At 37.7% G+C, this 19315-nt stretch overlaps 4 protein-coding genes and 1 long non-coding RNA gene across 5 annotated transcripts; 1 reads left to right on the forward strand and 4 right to left on the reverse strand.

Moving 5' to 3' along the window:
* Positions 1-127: 127 nt before the first annotated feature.
* LOC126371892 (uncharacterized) lies at positions 128-1382 on the reverse strand. The gene is made up of 2 exons (XM_050017307.1): positions 1108-1382; positions 128-807 (listed from the first exon to the last, which is right to left on the reverse strand). Exons 1-2 carry the CDS (start codon positions 1240-1242, stop codon positions 688-690), a joined length of 255 nt encoding a protein of 84 aa, XP_049873264.1. The 5' UTR covers positions 1243-1382; the 3' UTR covers positions 128-687.
* Positions 1383-2809: 1427 nt separating this feature from the next.
* LOC126372073 (enolase) lies at positions 2810-7117 on the reverse strand. The gene is made up of 8 exons (XM_050017603.1): positions 6989-7117; positions 6207-6300; positions 5081-5275; positions 4673-4925; positions 4277-4473; positions 3731-3979; positions 3451-3602; positions 2810-3350 (listed from the first exon to the last, which is right to left on the reverse strand). Exons 2-8 carry the CDS (start codon positions 6276-6278, stop codon positions 3167-3169), a joined length of 1302 nt encoding a protein of 433 aa, XP_049873560.1. The 5' UTR covers positions 6279-6300; positions 6989-7117; the 3' UTR covers positions 2810-3166.
* A 91-nt stretch (positions 7118-7208) lies between these two features.
* LOC126371817 (PRKR-interacting protein 1 homolog) lies at positions 7209-8306 on the forward strand. The gene is made up of 3 exons (XM_050017183.1): positions 7209-7394; positions 7475-7654; positions 7911-8306. The coding sequence occupies exons 1-3, from the start codon at positions 7293-7295 to the stop codon at positions 8226-8228; spliced, it is 600 nt and encodes a 199-aa protein (XP_049873140.1). The 5' UTR covers positions 7209-7292; the 3' UTR covers positions 8229-8306.
* LOC126371821 (uncharacterized) lies at positions 8303-9142 on the reverse strand. The gene is made up of 2 exons (XR_007567084.1): positions 8887-9142; positions 8303-8601 (listed from the first exon to the last, which is right to left on the reverse strand). It is a non-coding gene; the product is annotated as an uncharacterized LOC126371821 (long non-coding RNA).
* Positions 9143-9317: 175 nt separating this feature from the next.
* Positions 9318-19031, reverse strand: LOC126371798 (26S proteasome non-ATPase regulatory subunit 2). The gene is made up of 17 exons (XM_050017155.1): positions 18868-19031; positions 18728-18784; positions 18351-18655; positions 18053-18259; positions 17591-17749; positions 16378-16507; positions 15779-16004; positions 15100-15333; positions 14786-14934; positions 14006-14108; positions 13323-13489; positions 11974-12091; positions 11130-11290; positions 10725-10909; positions 10311-10516; positions 9943-10061; positions 9318-9593 (listed from the first exon to the last, which is right to left on the reverse strand). Exons 1-17 carry the CDS (start codon positions 18940-18942, stop codon positions 9399-9401), a joined length of 2796 nt encoding a protein of 931 aa, XP_049873112.1. The 5' UTR covers positions 18943-19031; the 3' UTR covers positions 9318-9398.
* Positions 19032-19315: the final 284 nt, after the last annotated feature.

The raw sequence follows: 19315 nt of genomic DNA on the forward strand, positions 1-19315 counted from the left end.
GCTCTTTTAAATTTCTCAATTTTCTGGAAAAGTTCACAATAAATCATGAAAAAAGTACTAACTTATTTATAAACTAAGAGTATTATTATTAAAATTAATTTGTAAAAATTATAAATTCAAACAACAATAACTATTAAAAATTTAATTTAAATCATAACTATCAACAGTAGGTACATTATTAACAGACCAACTCTTAGTGGTGTATGATTAAACCTATTTCACAATTTAATTAGTGGTGAGAAAATGAAAAAAAGTAGAGTAAGATAAGTTGTAGGTACTGTGTACTCAAAAATCACCTTACAGAGCATAATATTGAATGTTTGAAATCAAATTGATTGTAGATGTCATTGATTGACTTGCAAAATTATATTTTGATCAATCCATCAATATTTGAATCAAATTGAAAAATTCAATACACATATAATCTTTTGCCTTGTTGTAAAGACTATTTGAGTAATATGCAAACAAGATATATGGTTTCTTGTCTTCTTGTTAAGCAATTAATCTTACTTACAAACAGAGGCAAATTATTATGAAAAAAGTTCTTAAATGCGATAATGAATAAGGAGATGTTAACCCAAATCAGAAAAATAAAGAAAAAAGCACTTTGAACTAAATAAATAATACTAGTGTTATCTAAAGCTCTACATTACTAGTTACTGCTACAATAATGTAAAAAATAATGCACTAAACAATTCCGCCTCCATTGATGTGAGCAATTTCCTCCTCAGAAATGGGTTGTCTCTGGTACCGAAGTGGAAGATCTATGTCAGGGATAGCACTTGTGCTCATGGTCTGAGTTTGTTGCTGCAAATTACAAAATTAACACAAATATTACTAATATTGTTATAATATTGAAGTCTTAAGATGAATGTCATAGATGTAATGAACAATACAAAGAGTCCAACATAGTAAAACTACAAATATATTGTAATTTTTCAATATAGTTTGCTTTGACCGATCGAGTATTTAATATTATTTTACTAAATCGCGTTGCGAGTGTTACGAAACCTAAACGTGATACACCAATTACAGATTTTAATCAAAGATGACTTAATAATTGGGTAGACATGTTATCTAATCCAAAATAAAGAGTATCTGACGTACGGGAGCAGCCCCGGCGGCCGAGGCAGCCGCGGGCGACGGGGCAGATGCTGCCGCGGACGCCCCAGGGCCGCCAGTGCCTCCTTTCCTGAATTTTATTACAGGGATACGTCTGAACACAGCTGTAACGAATACCATTGTAATGAAATTATAACAGAATGAAAACAATCTACTAAAATATTGCTAAATTAAAACAGTTTGGCCTAATATTTGACGGATTGGTATGAGGACAGAATATCAGAATGACATTTAATTGCGGTGACCAAAGGCGGTGACGGCCAAGTGACGGCTCACTTACCTCAGCTGTTTTGTGGTATTGCCATATGTTGGAAATAGTGTTGTTATGATACTTTTACCGGTTTTTTGCTTGGCTCAAGTTGGCTCAGTGTCGCATGCAGAATAGTCAGTTACACATATTGCCCCTAGAACCAAGTATTGGCTGCTGGCATATTGTTCGTTGTTTTATAAATAATTTTCATCACTATATGAGGGACTTTCCAGACTACGTTCCCTAAAAACAATATAGATGACGTTGTTCAGATTTAACGTTATAAAAATTACCTATTGTCTCATTGCTCGGGGTAATTATTCAAAAATATATTTTAATGGCAGTATAGAGAATATTTGGATCAGATACGTATAGAATTTTGTTACTACCTATGTTGCTTCTCTTTATTTTGATCAGAATAATAATGGGTAGCATATGTGTTGTGCCTGGGTGCAATAACAAGGGTCATCATTTATACCCAAAAACGAAGATAAAAGATACATATGTCTGATAACCATGTAATTATATAACGTTAAACGAAGGTATATCCGTACAGCGCCATCTATATTTTTTTGGGAAACGTAGCCTGGAAAGTATCCTTACCATATGATATTTGTATATAGTTACTTTTCGTTGTCACCACATCATATTGGCCCCGATTCCTGCAGACATCTCTTAATTTAACTTTAAGTTATACCTGTCATTTTCTTATCCGCCGAAAAGGAAAGGGACGGATGATTGACAGCTCTTAATTTTAGGAAGAATGCGTAAATAAATGAATAACCCGGGCGAATTTTTAGACGGTTGTTTTAGATTTGTGCTTAAAATTGACGTGTGTTCCATAAATTTTATGCTTGTCGATTACCCGTCCCTTTCCTTTTCGGCGGATAAGAAAATGACAGATATAACCTAAAATAAAATTAGATGGTATTTACAGGAATTAGCACCAATGATTCACTTAATATTATTGAAAAATATTTTATTTTTTCTCTCATGACCAAATAAAAATATTTTTTGGATAAATTTCCATTTATTTACCCTCCCATCTACTTAAATCATCAATAAGAAAGGCAATTTACCTGTTTTTTTATAATTACTATTTTTCCTAAAATACCGGGTAGCTTGCCCAGTTATAGACGTGCAGGAAATTAGACTGGAAATAAAACATGCAAAATGAACTAAGTGTCCACACCTCACCGGGCTTTTTGGCAGTACAACAACTGTTGAAATGAAACTTTGTGAAAAAGTATTTTCACACACCGTTCGTATACGACGTTCCTAGCTACTAACTGGAGTGACTAGTAGATAGCACAGCGTACCAAAGTAATCTCCTGTTCACCTTGCTGTTACCAAAATGTCGAAGAGTTACACGCATTTTTTTCCCTCATATTGCCATCACTTTTACAACACATTATGGGGTACAATAAAATGTAAACAATTGATTGCAATTTTTATTGATTGAACATTACACGTTTGAACATTAATTTCAACTGGTACAATTTTACTTACAGTAAAATCTTATTAGTAAATAAATAATAATTTCATACATTCGACACATACAATTACAATACACTACAGACTTGAACTTACAAAATAATATATTTAGTAGATGTTGTGCTGGAATACTTGCTACGTCAATCATGTCATGTCTTAACATATTATGTATTTTCCGTACTATCAATTAAATGCGATAGCCGGTAGCAAAACATCAATTATGGAGCATATTTCGTTATCTCAAGCTAGCAACTGCTCTAAAGAAAGAGATGTGGAAATATGCTCTAATGTAAGAATTGCTTAGACGGGGTTGCGGAAGTTCTTGCCGGCGTATTTGGCGTTGGCGCCGAGCTCTTCCTCGATGCGGAGGATTTGGTTGTATTTGGCGAGACGCTCCGAGCGGCAAGGCGCGCCAGTCTTGATTTGTCCAGTGGAGAGACCCACTACCAAGTCAGCTATGAAGGTGTCCTCAGTCTCACCAGACCTAAATATTTGCAATAAAAATTATAAGAAAATATTTTTCTTCTAAAATCATATAACATTGATTCATTACTACCAACAGTGAGTGCACGGCAAACACAAACCTGTGGGAGACCATGGTTCCCCATCCGTTCTGCTTAGCGAGCAAGTGTGCAGCAATTGACTCTGTGACACTGCCAATCTGGTTCACCTTCAGCAGCAAGCAGTTGCAAGCCTTCTTTTCCACCGCGGTCTGGATGCGCTTGGGGTTTGTCACCTGTAATAAAGTGACAACTTCAGAATATTATAAAAAAGCGATTGTATAGAAGTTAAAGAATCAAGTTAATTAAATTAATTAAACTTTGTCTGAAACTTTTTACTTAGCAATAGTAAAACTATTCTTACGGTAAGATCGTCGCCGACAATCTGAATAGGAGTACGGGACGTAAGATTGGCCCATGCTGCCCAGTCGTCCTGGTCGAAGGGATCTTCAATGGAGACCATGGGGAAGTCCTTGATGAACTCCAGGTAGAGGTCAGCCAGCTTGTCGGACGGCAAGTAGTCGGCCGGGTTGGAGTTGGGGTTCTTGAAGTCCAAGTCATAAGTGCCGTTCTTGTAGAACTCTGACGCAGCAACATCCATGCCAATTTCAATCTAGAAGAACATTTCCATGGTTAATGTTGTTTTTTAAAATAACTTCTAGGGGCCTGTGCCGAGGTTTTTCTTGCAGCTATTTTTCCCCTGCTATACAGATTGTGAGAAGCTGCAGTAGTTTTAGGCGGAAGAAACGTTCGTTATGTAAAAAAATACAATTTATAGTGTAACTATTTTACCTACGGAATAAAGATATTTTTGAATTCGAATTTCATTTGAACAGTAAAACTGTGATGCATTAATTATAAACTGCAATAGTTATTTTATAAATAAAAGATTGTACGTTATTTGTTTCACCTTGCCAGTGTATCCAGCCTGCTGGATAGCGTCCTGAATGAGGAAGAGGGCATCCTTGTTGTTGAGGATGTTAGGGGCAAAGCCACCCTCATCACCAACTGCTGTCGAGTCCAGACCGAACTTGTCCTTGATGATCTTTTTCAGGTGATGGTATACTTCAGTGCCCATGCGCATGGCTTCACTGAACGATGATGCTCCTATTCATAAGCAATACTCAATGTTAAGTTAATATTTCATAAGTTAAAGTTAAATAATGATAAGATAAACAATTCTGTATACATAAATAATAAGATAAGATGATGTAAATAACACGAAATCTTCGACACCCATATTACATTTCATCATTCATCGTTTTTAGGAATTTTTTGCCCATTGAACTTGGAATATTAAATTTACCTGTGGGCAAGATCATGAACTCTTGCATGGCGAGCTTGTTACCGGCGTGAGAGCCACCGTTGATGACGTTGAAGGCAGGAACAGGCAGAACGATGTTATTGTTACCAGCCAAGTCGGCCAAGTGCTTATACAACGGCACGCCTTTCTTGGCAGCGCCAGCCTTGGCTACAGCCAAGGACACGCCGAGGATGGCGTTAGCACCAAACTTGGACTTGTTCTCAGTGCCATCCAGACCAAGCATGAGCTGATCAATCTGTTCACAAATAAGTTATACTGTTATTATATTTTTTAAGCTCCAAATATTTCCTTTAGACTTAGGTGACTTAAGTGTCTTACATAAGCCTCCTATGATCCGTTTTAACCAATCAAGAAAACGGGAAAATATTGATTTTGGTTTTTCCTACATACCTGCTTCTGCTCAGTGACTTCAATGTTGGCTTTTAGTAGCTCAGGGGCGATAATCTCATTGATGTTCTTGATTGCGGTGAGCACACCTTTGCCATGATATTCGCCCTTGATGTTGTCACGCAGCTCCAGCGCCTCATGAACACCGGTGGAGGCTCCAGACGGCACGGCTGCACGGAAGAGACCGAGCTCGGTGACCTGTATTAAAAAAAAATAACAACATTAATTTAAAATTTGATCAAGGGAGAATTTAAGACTTTTTATTTTTATCTAAATTATTTCGAAAATAAATACTCTTTGAAATATTTTTTTAAACAATGAACAAATTATTATCTTATAATAAAAATAATGTTGTTTTAATGAAAGACTTAAATAGTTATTTACTGTTTTAGGGCATATTTCCCACACGCCCACATCAATCATTATTTGAAAATGGTAGAAATAAATGCATACCGGTTCAATAAGCAGGGTAAAATATTGAATAAATAATAAATAAGACAAGGTAAAAAAATACTATCATTGAAACAGTCAGCAAAATTGAGTTGCTCCTACCCTACTGATAGGTAAAAATAACTCAATTGGTCAGCAAAAAACATGATGAGGTCGTTGTTGTCGACATTAAGTTCTAACTAGATATTTGAAAAGACAATATCTATGATATTTTGTATATTTTTGCTTACGGTAATGATTTTGACGTCCAGGTTTCTAAGATCCAGTTGCTGACCAGTTAGTGTTACTGATGGTTTGTTTTTGCAGTCGATAAGAACAGAATTATGCTGACTAAATCTTTATTTAGTTGATTTTCCTTGCCGACCAAATATTGAAAATAGGTAAATACTAATTAATTGAGTACTTCCAAAAAAACACTAGAGGGTTCCTTTTTACGACTAAATGCTGATAATAGGGTAAAAATTAAACAAGGTAATAAAATTTTATCTGAGGCTTATTTTTTGCAGAATTATAATAATATCCTTGTCTTACTTTTACCCATTGAGTATTTTCCTTTTTTTCACCCTGAATAAATAGAGGAAAAAATTATATATTTAGTTTAAAAATACCTATATTTTTATGAAAACTTATTTTAGAGGTAATGGGAAGTTTGTTGATTAATTGGTTAACGCTAACTTACCAAGTCGACCTCGACGGTGGGATTACCGCGAGAATCGAAGATTTGACGGGCCTTGATTGACTTGATCGGCATTTTGGTTAAGTGTAGAAGACGTCTAAAAATAAAGATAAACACTATTTGATTATACCATGTGGTATAACAATGGCCCCGATTCCTGGAGACACCGCCTAATTTTATTTTAAGTTATATCCGTCATTTTCATATCCGTCGAAAAGGAAAGGGACGGATGATTCACAGCTCTTAATTTTAGGAAGAATTTTAGGAAGAATAGGTAAATTAATGTGTCGGGTTATTGACTGACGTCAAATTTTTAGACGGTTGGTTTAGATTTGTGCTTAAAATTGACGTGTGTTCCATAAATTTTATGCTTGTCGATTACCCGTCCCTTTCCTTTTCGGCGGATAAGAAAATGACAGATATAACTTAAAATAAAATTAGATGGTATTTACAGGAATTAGCACCACTATTTCATTAACTAAACCCTCTGGATGTCCAAGCCGGCAACGACAAGGTCAAGTATAGGTTGTGTCACCTCAAGCTATATGTAAGCTATTTATTGCATTTGAAATAAAAAAAGATACCATATTCTCTTAAATCTAAACTGAAGTGTTTATATAAACTGTTGATCAGCTGATTTTTAGCTGTTTATTCTTATAAAATATAAAGTTAATTGCAACAATTAACGATCGTTACATAAATTTGTTAGCGACGGGGAAATAATAAAATTCACGATAAAATATTCAATAGTTAACATAATTATATGAAATTAAGGTTTAACTTACCTAATTATTAATAAAGACTCCAAATAATCTTTTTATTACTGTACTTTTCCTGCTACCCTTTTATCCACTTGCTATCGTCGGAATGTACACGGTGGTACAGAAAACTGACCTTCACAAGGAGAAACTAGAGTTACACGGTGATAATGGAAAAACCGATATCTTCCGGAAAATTATATAAGACAAATTATTTACTAATCTGACAACACTGAATGACTGAACTGTCATTTAAAATGTCAATAACTCTCGACTCATTAAATTATTTTCCGTTCCGTATTTTTGTGGTTGTGCAGTAAAATATCTCATAATGAGCGATGAAGAATCTAAAACTGAGGAGAAGAAACCAATTATCATTAAAAACGCGACAGATTTACAACGTTTAAAGTTGAATAAACTAATGAAAAATCCCGTATGTTTGTGCATTTCAAAATGTTGTTTGGCTTATATTAACTACTATTGTTTGTAAGTTCACGACTGTTTTGTGAACAGGAGAAGCCAGTGGTTATTCCGGAGCCGCCTCGTGACAAATCATTACCGGCCCCTCCAGACTTTGTGCGCAATGTGATGGGATCCAGTGCTGGTGCTGGGTCGGGCGAGTTTCATGTCTACAGACATCTCCGGAGGAAAGAGTATGCTAGGCAGAAGTTTATTCAAGAAAAAAGTGAAAAGGTATTATTTTGTAAATCCATTTATTTAATGTTCGGAGATGCAACAGCTATAAGTAACATAGTAAGTAGCATTATATGGTAAATACAGAAAGCCAATTATAGTTCCTCGCGGATATCCATTGTTACTGTGCTAGTTTCATTTTATTATTATTCCTTCAGTAATTAAAGACTTATTAAAGTCGGATACTTGCCAAACTTACTAGTACTTACTTACTTTAGTCTGATAAACTGAATTAATAACTATTTGTTTTATTTAGGAGAAACTTGACGAAGAGTATCATAGGAAAATAGAAGAAAATCGACTTGCAGCAGAAGCAAAGACAGCAAAGAAAAGGGCAAAAAGATTAAAGAAAAAGAAGTTAAAAAAAATAAAAAACAAACGGCCATGTATTCCTAATGCTCAGAATGAAGAGAGTCAATCAGACAGTTCTGAGGAGGAAGAAGATGCTACTGCTGATAGATCAGAAGAGAGTTGTGATTCTCAAGACAAAAATAATGACAGAGGAGTAAATAATAAGGAAGCTGAAGAGAAAAAAACAGAAGAGAATGTGCATCATCAAAGAGAAGATACATAGTTTTTCATTGTAAAATATCTAAAATATAGATATCATTTTTAAAAATAAGTTTATAGGAAAATAAATTACAAACATAAACTTGTATTGTTTTATTCATAAAATTAATGAAAATAATAAATTTCTTATATTCATACATATTTTAACCAGTAAAATAAACATATGAAACAATACATATGAAAAATTTAAGTAGAAAGACTTTCAAATAGAGGTAGAGTAGCTGTTGTAGGCGAAGTCGGTCACCAAGTACGGGGGCATGGGTGGGATGGAGGCCGTGCACACATCATTACTGAGGAATGAAGTACTGGAGCGGTCCCATACCCATGTCACATGGGACCTGCTGCTAGAGCGGCGGCAATACGGTATTACGATGAACCTGAGTGGAGGAGATATGTGTCAGTTGATTTATTGCAATTTTTTTAGAATTGAGACTTTACTTTCATTGGTAACTTGTGAATTGGAGAAGCAACTTTCTCATTGCTTTTTTTTATTAAAAGACTAAAAAATATAATGATGTTCTTCACCATGCATGCCACGAGTCGCGTAGACGCGTTTTTAGAATATTGAACTGTAGGGCTGCACAAAATGGTACACTGCATGCCCCGGTCATAAACTAGGTGCACTTATCACAGAATCAAAAACAGTATGTAATGTTACTCACCCAACTAACAGTAATGTAAAGGTAACAATGGCTGCAGATAAAATGATGAGACAATGCCACAACTCAAACATGATGATTATGTGAAATCTTTCGTTACTTCGAATTTGATTATGCAGAAGGAACAATCTTATTTTGAGGGTACCAATATAATATGGCGCTTAAAGTTCCTCTAGTATTTTTAAAGTACCCGCATATTTTTTACGTGACATTTAGTCATGTTTAGAGTCCATGTCTAATTGTGGCAAAGTAGTGGGGAATAAAATTCACATAGAAGGGAAGAGCTTTTGGGCTGCATAGGCTTGTTAAAGCTTAATTCTGGAATACCTGTTTCTAAAACAACTGGGAAATAAAAGCCTTATTTATAATGCTTTCTTTTAAGATGCTTTCCAGTTGAAAAAAATCCACTAATTTCTTAAATAAAACCCCAGAAATATAATTACGACAATTTTATTAGATACTCATATTATAATTAATACAGATAGATCGAATAGGTTTAATCTAAGAGGTTATGGTTACTGGACAGACGCCATGACGCTGTCCTCATTTTTCTTGAGTATGACGAACCCTTCCATGACAGGTGAGAGCGGTATGTACTCGTCCGTGGCTAGTTCGGCGCGCTCGCCGAATGACAGCAGCACGGGGGTCGTGTGCGTGTGCGAGCCTGCGATGGTCTTCGGTGTGCCCGCCTTGCCGATTACGTCTACAGCCTGTGGATGGTAGGTTTAATTAGTAACTTTATATCACCTTAAATTATACGTAGTATCCCCATCAGTCGTTAAATGTTCATGCGTAATTTTAGCAGTCGATGAAGATATACTTTACGGGTAGAAAAATGTGGAAACACTATGGCAGAAGCGGAAAACAATCTAAGTCTATAGGCAGAAGGAACTGTCTGAGTAGACTCCATCCCTTGTGTTACTCTTAGGTACAACCACAAAGTGACGTGTGCAGACTACTGAGTCTGACACTGTAACTGTAAGGTTACGCTACCATTATCATACCGGTACAAAAGTACAGTATCATGTGTCTTTTCTGCTTAATAAAGTATATCCGTACCTGTCCAACGCGTACGCTGACGTTGAGGGGCTGCAAGCTCTCATCGAGTGTGACCAGCCAGCGCGGCTGCATCGCCGTAGCCAGCACGTACAGCAGGTAGTGGGACTTGCCCAGGATTACTGCAACACAATTAATATGTTATGCACCACGGGGAATAATCATATGAGGATAGCACCCCTGTGCCTATTGAAGAAGGCTGAATAACATTGATGACTGTGATGCGTCATTATCGTGCGTGACATTATCATGAAGCGGATAAAGATGATAATGCCGCGGGTAACAATTATAATGACACGAATAATTATGATTATGACGTGAATGACGAAGATAATCGTGGTAATGAAAACACCAATAATAATGAGGCATACTGTTCTTGCAGTCTAAGAAGGCGGTGAGCACGACGAGCAGCCCCGCGAGCGCGGGCTGGTTGAGCAGGCGGCGGTCGGCGTGCGCGGGGCACAGCGTGACCGTGCCCTTGCCCGCGTGGCACAGCCCCTGCGCCAGCCGCACCATGAACAGGTGCACCGGGGACTTGCCGTGGTACAGCGCTAGGGCGCGGAGCATTGTCGCTAGCCTGCGGAGAAGGTCAGGATTAATGATTGAATAGAAGAAAATAATGTTTTTTGGTTACGTGGTCGGAGCTGTATTTGAAGATACGTTTTCATCAAAGATAATTCTTAACAAGTACATTACGATGTAACTTTTTTTGAGTCGAAAATAGGAAAACGTAGCATAAAATGATCTCCATACATAATTGGTGAGAAAAATAGGTGAATAATGACCTGGCATTGTTGGTGCCGGCGCCGACGAGCCCCATGGCGAAGATGGCGTTGTACGCGACGTCGTTGTCTGCGTCGTGCGAGTACTTGTTGAGCACGTCGATGACGGACAGCTGCGGGTTGGAGATGGAGCACAGCGCGATGGCCAGCGGCACCGCGCGACGCACCGCCGGCTCCCCGTACCGGCCCTGACAAATAATACCATATTCACTAACACTCCACGTCAACAGGTTAAGTATAAAGATAGTAAAAGCAAAATGTTTTACGAAACATTGAATAAATGCTATTTTAAAAAGGTTTTGTTTGAAAATCCCCTTCTAAATAGTAGTACAGATGCGCGTGTACGATAACGTCAATGTGTAGTGTCTGTGTAAAAGGTTTTGTCCGGGGTGTGCATCAGTTACTCACGAGTTGTCCGAAGATCCTGGTGCACATCTCCGCGCCGGTCTCCTCCGCGAGCGCGATGACGGCCACGCCGAGCGTCGCCACCGCCTGCACCGACGACAGCTCCTTGTTCGCTTCTTTCTCCTTTTCCTTCTCCTTGCTCTTGCTGTCCTTTGATGACTTGCCTGGTGAAATAACCATATTGTAAACTAGCTGTTTCCCGCAACTGCGTCTGCGTAAACCTGTTTTTTAACGTTAGGAAATGCATTACGCATACCACGCCGCCTGGGGCGACGACGAGGTGATGTGGGTGTCCCCGGGTGGTTACACCTGGTATGCTCACTAAAATCCAACGGTGTTCCTGTCTATACTAATTGGCGGGAAACGGGAGCGTGCTAACATTCGTCCGTGTGTCCGTCTGCGTAAACCTGGGCTAACCCCAAAAAACAGCGCGATGATACTTACTGCTGATGTTGATTAATTTTCTAATGCATGGAAGTGTAGTTTCATTTGAACCCGTCCAGTTGTTATTGCGTGATACAAACGTGATACAAACGCGGAAAAGCTACAAGTTTATTAATAACCAACTATATACATATAATAGGAATGTATTTAGATAACGTGCTCTCATGAACACAGTCGGTTTGCAGTGGCCTTTCGGCTACAGCTCGAGCACTCATCAAATAATAGACACCCATAGAGTGCAGTAAGATTATTTGAATTGGTTAGCCTAAATATTAATTTTATTGCTAAAGGCTTAGCTCAAAAACATCTTTTAAAGAAACAACGCGAAAATCTTATGGTAAATCTGAGTTTAGGTTTTGAACTATTATTTTTTAAATAAAATTACAAGTAAAACAACACGTACTCTTGTTCTTATCGTCCTTGGAACTGCTGGCGGTGCTGCTGGAGCTGGCGGCGGCCTCCTTGGTGTCTTTCTTCTCTTGCTTCTTGAACGCCGTGTCCTCCGCTGACGATTGCTCGTTCTGAAATTTATCATGTTCCATTACAGCTCATGGACTTATTATAAAAAAAAAAAACGATTGTCTATGTTTTAGGTGCTGAAAGAAGCAAACTAAAATAAATACGAAATTCACTCCTATTAGAAATATTTCTAATCTGCATCTAAATATTACAACCTTTTATCTTCCGAGATTTCGACTAAACACAATATATTTTACATTTTGTCTAATCGAGATCTGCGTTCCGGCAGACAAGTTGATAAGAAAGCGAGCCGTATGATGTATACGACCAGGGCGACTCGCCTCTTACTCAGTTGGCGATTGTACTGTATCTATCATCATCTGTGTTAATTTGTTTTGTATATTGTGTGCAATAAAGTATATTTGATTTGATTTTGGCGTAGGTGTGGGGGAAAATTAAAGCACGATTTCAAATGATCACGACAGGTTGTGTGCCCCACCCGCGTGAGCGCAGGCACGGTATAGTACGAGCGGTCGGACTATACAGGGTGTTAGTGACAGCGTACCGAAAACTGAGCTCATGATTCTGAGTCAATATTAAATGAACAAAACAAAAGAAAAACGGAGTTGGACTTGTTCCCAGACTTTTCTACGCGATGTTGGTTGTGGAGAGAATTGGGTAGTTTCCTAGGTCAAAGATAAATGATGAAATTCTGATTAATATATAGAGGTAACAAAAAACGTTTTGTTTTTTTCTATTTAACTTATTTATGAATTTTAATTAAAAATAATGTAATAATAAGTGCGACATTTTGTCACGTTTTTCTATTACGTCACAGGTTGCATTTTCATACAAGTTCCATAGTAATTTCGTGTTTTGCCGTTTATTAAAAAGTAACTGATTTGACTAGTTGGAAACTACCCTGTTATGATGGAAATGAATAAATAGTGGCTAAATGCCTTTTGAGTGGCAGTGGTAGCCACTTAATAAATAAATTTAAATTAGGATATCCTTGTTTATATTCCGTGTTATTCATAATAGTTTGTTTTTATACTTATTTGTTATGTATTATATTCAGTACAAAAAGTATTCTTAAAATCAATAAACTTTTTTTTAGCTTGTGCATAAATCTCTAATAATGTTGTAATTGTAACGCTACTGCTCTCATTTTGTTATGATTTTTAAGTGGATAGCTTTTTTGGCAATTAATTGTAATTTCGAGACTGTAATTTATAAGTAATTATGCTGTTGTTGTCCCAAATAATAAAAAATAAAATAAAATAAAGTGCTCACATCAGTGTCGTAGTGCTTGGAGCAGATGTGCAGCATCTGTTGTACGACGAGCACGTCGCCGGTGCCGGCGTAGGCGCACATGGACAGCGTGGTCTGGCACAGCGACTGCTGCGGCTCCGGCAGGACTTCTAGGGCCGCCATCGTCGCCTCCGTGCGCTCCTTGCAACCTGACACGACATCACGAGTCATATTTAATTATTTCATTTAGGCAACTGAAGCCCATAAAATACATACTTTAACCTAAGAATACATACAACATAGGTATCACTTATTTCTGCGGTGTTCATCATCGTTAATTTAACAAGCATACTTTATTGTACACAGTAAACAGAAAGCACAATAGACGACCACGAGTAGCAAACCAGTCTACTATTTACGTGACTCGTCGGCGGAAGGATTGGTGTCATTTTTCGATATCCAAGAATATGCACAATTTTAACACCAAGTACATTTTAAGTTACGAGAAGCCGACAAGGGACAACCTGCCGCTGACTACATCTGCAGAACGTATGGTAGACCTTGTTCGCTCTCGTATTGGCTTATCTTATATAGGTCATTAAAAGAAGTGCCTCCTAGACACTATAAATTATCTGGAAAAGATGTACGATGACTGTAGATTTGTAAACATTATTAAAGCAAGCTAGAGAATCTCCTTTTTTAGAAAATATGCGTGATAATATTACCTAGGAAGCAAAGTCCGAGCCCCAGATGCAGGAACCGGGCGTAGGTGGAGGAGTGAAGGTCCTTGTTGTCGTCGATCAGACGCTGGATGATGGCGCACGTCACCTGCCAACACAAGCACCATTATATTAGTGCATTAGATTAACGCGGTCAGTGTGGTGCTGTGGTTGCGCGACGGGCTCACCGTCCGGAGGCCCCGGGTTCAAATCCGGAAGGTATCACGAAAACACCTTGTGATCACTAGTTTGATTAGGACATTAGAGGCCAGATCACCCGATTATCCATGCTTTGAAAGGCACGTTAAGTCGTTTGTCCCGGGTATTATGAACGAATGTAAGTTAGTAGTTGTTACATGAGCCATGTCAGGGGCCTTTGATTGTTCAGGGGTTTGTGAGGCTCAGGGGATTGTGAGGTGTATTACCACACCAGGGTTGCTGTGGTAATACACCTCACAATCCACACGATAGAAGATTACATTATCAAAGATTTAGATGTAGATTGTTTGCTTTTTTGCACTAACAAATTATTTCATATACACTAGTATATGAAAGTATTTGTATGAACTCAAACTCAAAAATATCTTTACTCATTAGGTAACATAGTTACACTTTGACTCATCAATGTATATAAATATTTTCTTTTCGAACGTCTCATCAGCCTAAAACTAAAAAATCTACTGGAGCTTTCTCACAACCTGTATACCTGAGGGAAAGTAGCTGCAAGAAAAACCCCGGCACAGGGCCCTATATGTTCTTAAAAATATAATATATGTATATACTAACGTCGCCATTGCAGGAGCCGACGGCGATGAGTCCGCAGGAGATGGCGGCCAGCGCGCAGATCTCAGCGGGCGCGGCCGTGTCGCTCAGTACAGGCAGCAGGTGAGACAACACATCCTCGCGCTGCGTGCCCGCGTATGCTATGCCCAGACCTGCAAGCAATTCATATGATTTTATACCTGGAAATTTTTAACTTAGGACAACCACATTGTCCCGTCTAATTATAGACCCTCGCAGAGCATTACAAAACGATCCAGTTTTTGAAAACGGCTAGCCGTAATGTAATGCGGCGGATAGTTGAGTAATGACTCTCTTACCCAAAACACTGCCAATGCGGAGATTGGAGCTGGAATGCAGCACGTAGTCGGACAGCAGCGCCAGTGCCGGGTCACATTCGTTCCTCACGCCGCAGTTGACCAGACCCAATGCAAGTAAAGCACCAGCCTTGATGTGCTCATCAGCAGTGTACAAGTACTTGTCTATGGGCGTCAGACCTCCGTCCACGTCCCACAGGTGGATCATGCCGAGGGATGCGGCCGCTGACAGCATACCTGCAGACATTATACATTTGTTAACAGCAGTAAGGATTGGAGGAGGCCTTTGCCATGAGGCACTCCGAAATAAGAGATATAATTTAAAGTGAACTGTAACTGACCTGATAATATTTCGGAAGCAAGGCTATTATTATTAACAGCAGTAATTACATACAGGGTGTTAGTGACATCGTAACGAAAACTGAGCGATGATTCAGACCATGATTCTCAGTTGATAGGAGCGATTAGCAGCGTTTTTGACTACCTAGTTACTACTCCTGTGTTAACATTAAAACATGACAATCCATCTGCTATAAAGTAACTTTTATCTAATGGCAACCATTTTTTACAAACATTAAACTAATTACTGAGGAAAATACCTCATTATCAATAAGGGAATTAGGAACCTTCAACAAAAAATACTAGGCCAATAAACCCATAAAAAAAAGGTTTGTAAACTCACCATGATCTTTGTTCTTGTACATCCACTTGTTACCGTCCTCAGTAGTGACGAGTTTGTCGCGGCCGAAGCCCGCGTTGACGAAGGCGTTCACAAACGTCGCGGAGAGGTTCTGTCTCGCGGAGTCCACTGGGTGCTCCGCCAGTAGGGAGGGACGCAGCGCCGACCCGGCCGACTCTAGCCACGTCTTGTATACCTCTTCTGGGGTCTTGGGCTCCATTATATCCAGCTGCAATAGTACAGGTTTATTTTAGTAAAGTATTTTCTACTTGGACTTGTATTGATTTCAAAGGGTGCTCACAAAATCATAGTTGGGAGTTGAGACCTTTTTTGAATAGTCCTAAAATCATCATTAATTTCAAATATGAAAATAATTAAAAAAAACTTCAAGGTTTTCATGACAGAAATCACTCTATAAAGTTGTGTAAATTTTCGAAAACTTCGAAAGCAAGTCAAATTCGTCGACGACTATGCTTTAATATAAGAAATACAGCAATACATAGGCATTTGCTACGTAATTATGTCCCAAGTTAAATCACAACACCACTTATTGAAACACTGTGATCAAATGCAAACCTATAACCTTGTTAGCTTTATGTTACCTCTCTGGCCAAGCTGAGGAAGTGGTCATTGATGTGTGCGTTCAGCAGGATGGTGCGCAAGTCTTCATCCTCCAGCTCCAGGGGAATGTACTGGCGCGCCAACATATAGCACAGCTGTTTCTTTATCAATCTGAAACATAAACAATTGTTGTAACAAAAGCTCACGACTTGGGTAGTCAGAGGTACATCCATTGCAAGATAAACTAAGTACCCACACCTCACGAAGCTTTCTGTTAGATGCAACATGATAGGAACAATTGTTATGTGAGTATACTAGAAACTTAAAGCATGTGCTTGTGTTTTTATTTGAAGATCTAGTCTGTCCTTTAAATAGTTCCACTAATCACTATCTCTGGAAGCTTGAGTCATTACATAATGTTTGAGATAAAATAAAAAGTACAAAAAACCGAAACTAAAGTTTAAAAATTATAGACCATTGTAATTTTTTATGTTATGTATGTAATTTTCCACCATTGATCTCCAACCATTGTCTATGTATGGATCTGAGGCGTCAGTAACTCTTGCAAAACAATTGGATACTGCTCTGATATGTAATCTTGTAGACAGTTGCTTAGTTAATATTTAGGGGTTCTAGTTGTACAGAAGGAAGTGAGGAATTACAATTCTTATGAATTAACTAGCACCTCTTCAATATTTTGCCGATAAATTCGAATTTAGTACTGTTTAAAATGCAATAATAACAATAATATTAATCTAATTTGAATTTTGAACAGTCTAGTCTAGTAATTGAGTAGTCTAGTTTATATTAGAATAATTAAAACTAATAATAATAGTAATATTAGAATTTTTAATAATAATTAAACTTTATTGCCCAAAAAATATTAAAACAATTGAAAGCATTAGGATTAATGCAATTGTTTAGTCACAGCGTTGATTTGAATCTACCAGGTGACTCAGGAGTTTCACAGGAATTTTACTAAGGAAAATGTCAATTTCCTGTAACTTTCAAAGAGGCCTAACATGATTTCAATGTTTCGAAGAGTTAAGATCTGTATTCCATGATGAAGTCCCATATCTGCAGACCATCATACGCTGGCATTCGGAATTCCAGCTTGGACATGACACACTTAATGACATTTGTCAGTTTGTACTATAAAGAATAGGGCCTAGTTTACTATAAGGAATAGATCTTTGATAAAGGTCTCCCTTGTTATACTTTGTTGTGTATAATAAAGAGTCCAATAACACTTACGGGTCATTGCAAGCGTTGAAGACCTCTTCGCATTTGGGTTTGTCATGCAGCTGCATGGCCACGAGTAGCGCGCGCGGGTACTCGCCGAACTGCAGGTACGTGTCCAGCACGCCCTGCAAGATCTGCGTCGACTCTGGCTCCACTACATAGCTTGCACACCTGACAAAATATTGAAATGATTTACTGAATATAACATTTATGTGAGGCTTCCAGACTGATTTACTTTATCAAAAATCAACAAATCTTCTCTGTTCAATGACAACAATCAATATTCTTTACCTAAACAATACAATCAGCTAAGGACCTTTCAGTCTTAATTAGACTTATGTTATATCAGTCTAAATTCCATTCAGTGAGCTTTATCTCACAATTAAATTAAGCAAACCAATAATCATACACTATCTCAGGAGCTAAATTATATTTTTTTGTACAATAATTATGTTCTAAAATATTGTTGTTTACCCAATCAAGTAGAGGCAAACACGAGGGTAGTTGCTCTGGTCCATATGTTGTGTGAGCAGGTCCAGGCGGTCTATCTCCATGAGCAGGTCACAGGCCTGGATCTCAGCTGAGTGCTTCATGTCAAAAGCAATCACATCACGCACTAGCGGCAGCAGAGATTCCATATTGTCAATGTTCCACTCTTCTGCTATCTCTCCTTCTAATTGTCTACAAATGAATATAACATGCTAAAATGTATTCTTGTACATTTTATTATTTTATCTATAGGTAATACATTATAATATACATTATCCCTTACCTGACATATTCATGACCCCAATCTCCAACATTTGACATGGTGCCCAGAAGGCAATATTTAAGACATTCTCTCTTCTCAGCCGCGTCTGCTGAGCCACTGACTCCCATCGCAAGTACTGATACCACATCAGCACAGAACTTCTTAGTCTTAGAATCTTTGATTTTCTCATACACTTGTTTCAGAGCAGGGTAGTGTTCCCTTAAAAACTTCAGTGGTTTTGGCACGGACGTCATGGATGTTGTCGACGTCCGTATGAGATTACTCAACATTTGTAAAGATGGAAAATATAAATCGACTTCATCACCCTGAAAACAAAGAATTAGGTTATATGATGTTCTATAACTCAAGGTTTATACTTTCCATATAAAATGACATACCAAAAGTTTCTCCACAAGCATATTGAGCTCTTCTTGGAGTCGTTTATCTTCTTCAGACTGTAAAAATTAAATAAATGTTAAAAATCTATAATCACAAAAAGAACTTCTGGGTAATCTTGAATCACACGTAATAGGCTTACCAAATCATCATTTGGAGCCGGCGCTGGTTCGACTTTTTCCTTTTTTGGTTCTTCTACTTTATTTTTCAAAGTCATTTTGAAATTCTCTCTATTTTTCAAAAACACAATTCGATTGATGTGGATGAGTTTGGTAAAATTTGACAAGTCACGGCGGCGTCGGGGTTCCTATGAAATTCATGTAAAAACTACTATTTTTTTCCTACTAAAACAAGACGTTTGCTGTCAAATCTATATGATCTAAACAAGATCTAAATCTTTATAAAAATTTGGATAAATTATCATGGCTTATTATTTATTTAATGAACATTATAACAGGTTCTTGTTATTATAGTAGCAATATAATACATATTAAATGATTTTGTTCTACCTTTTTAGAATTGTATTTATATATTATCATTAATTAACATAAAGTTAACATACTTCTTTTATTTTTAGGCGTCCCCAGGAG

This window comes from Pectinophora gossypiella, chromosome 13 (assembly GCF_024362695.1).
Source record: "Pectinophora gossypiella chromosome 13, ilPecGoss1.1, whole genome shotgun sequence".
Lineage (NCBI taxonomy): Eukaryota > Metazoa > Arthropoda > Insecta > Lepidoptera > Gelechiidae > Pectinophora > Pectinophora gossypiella.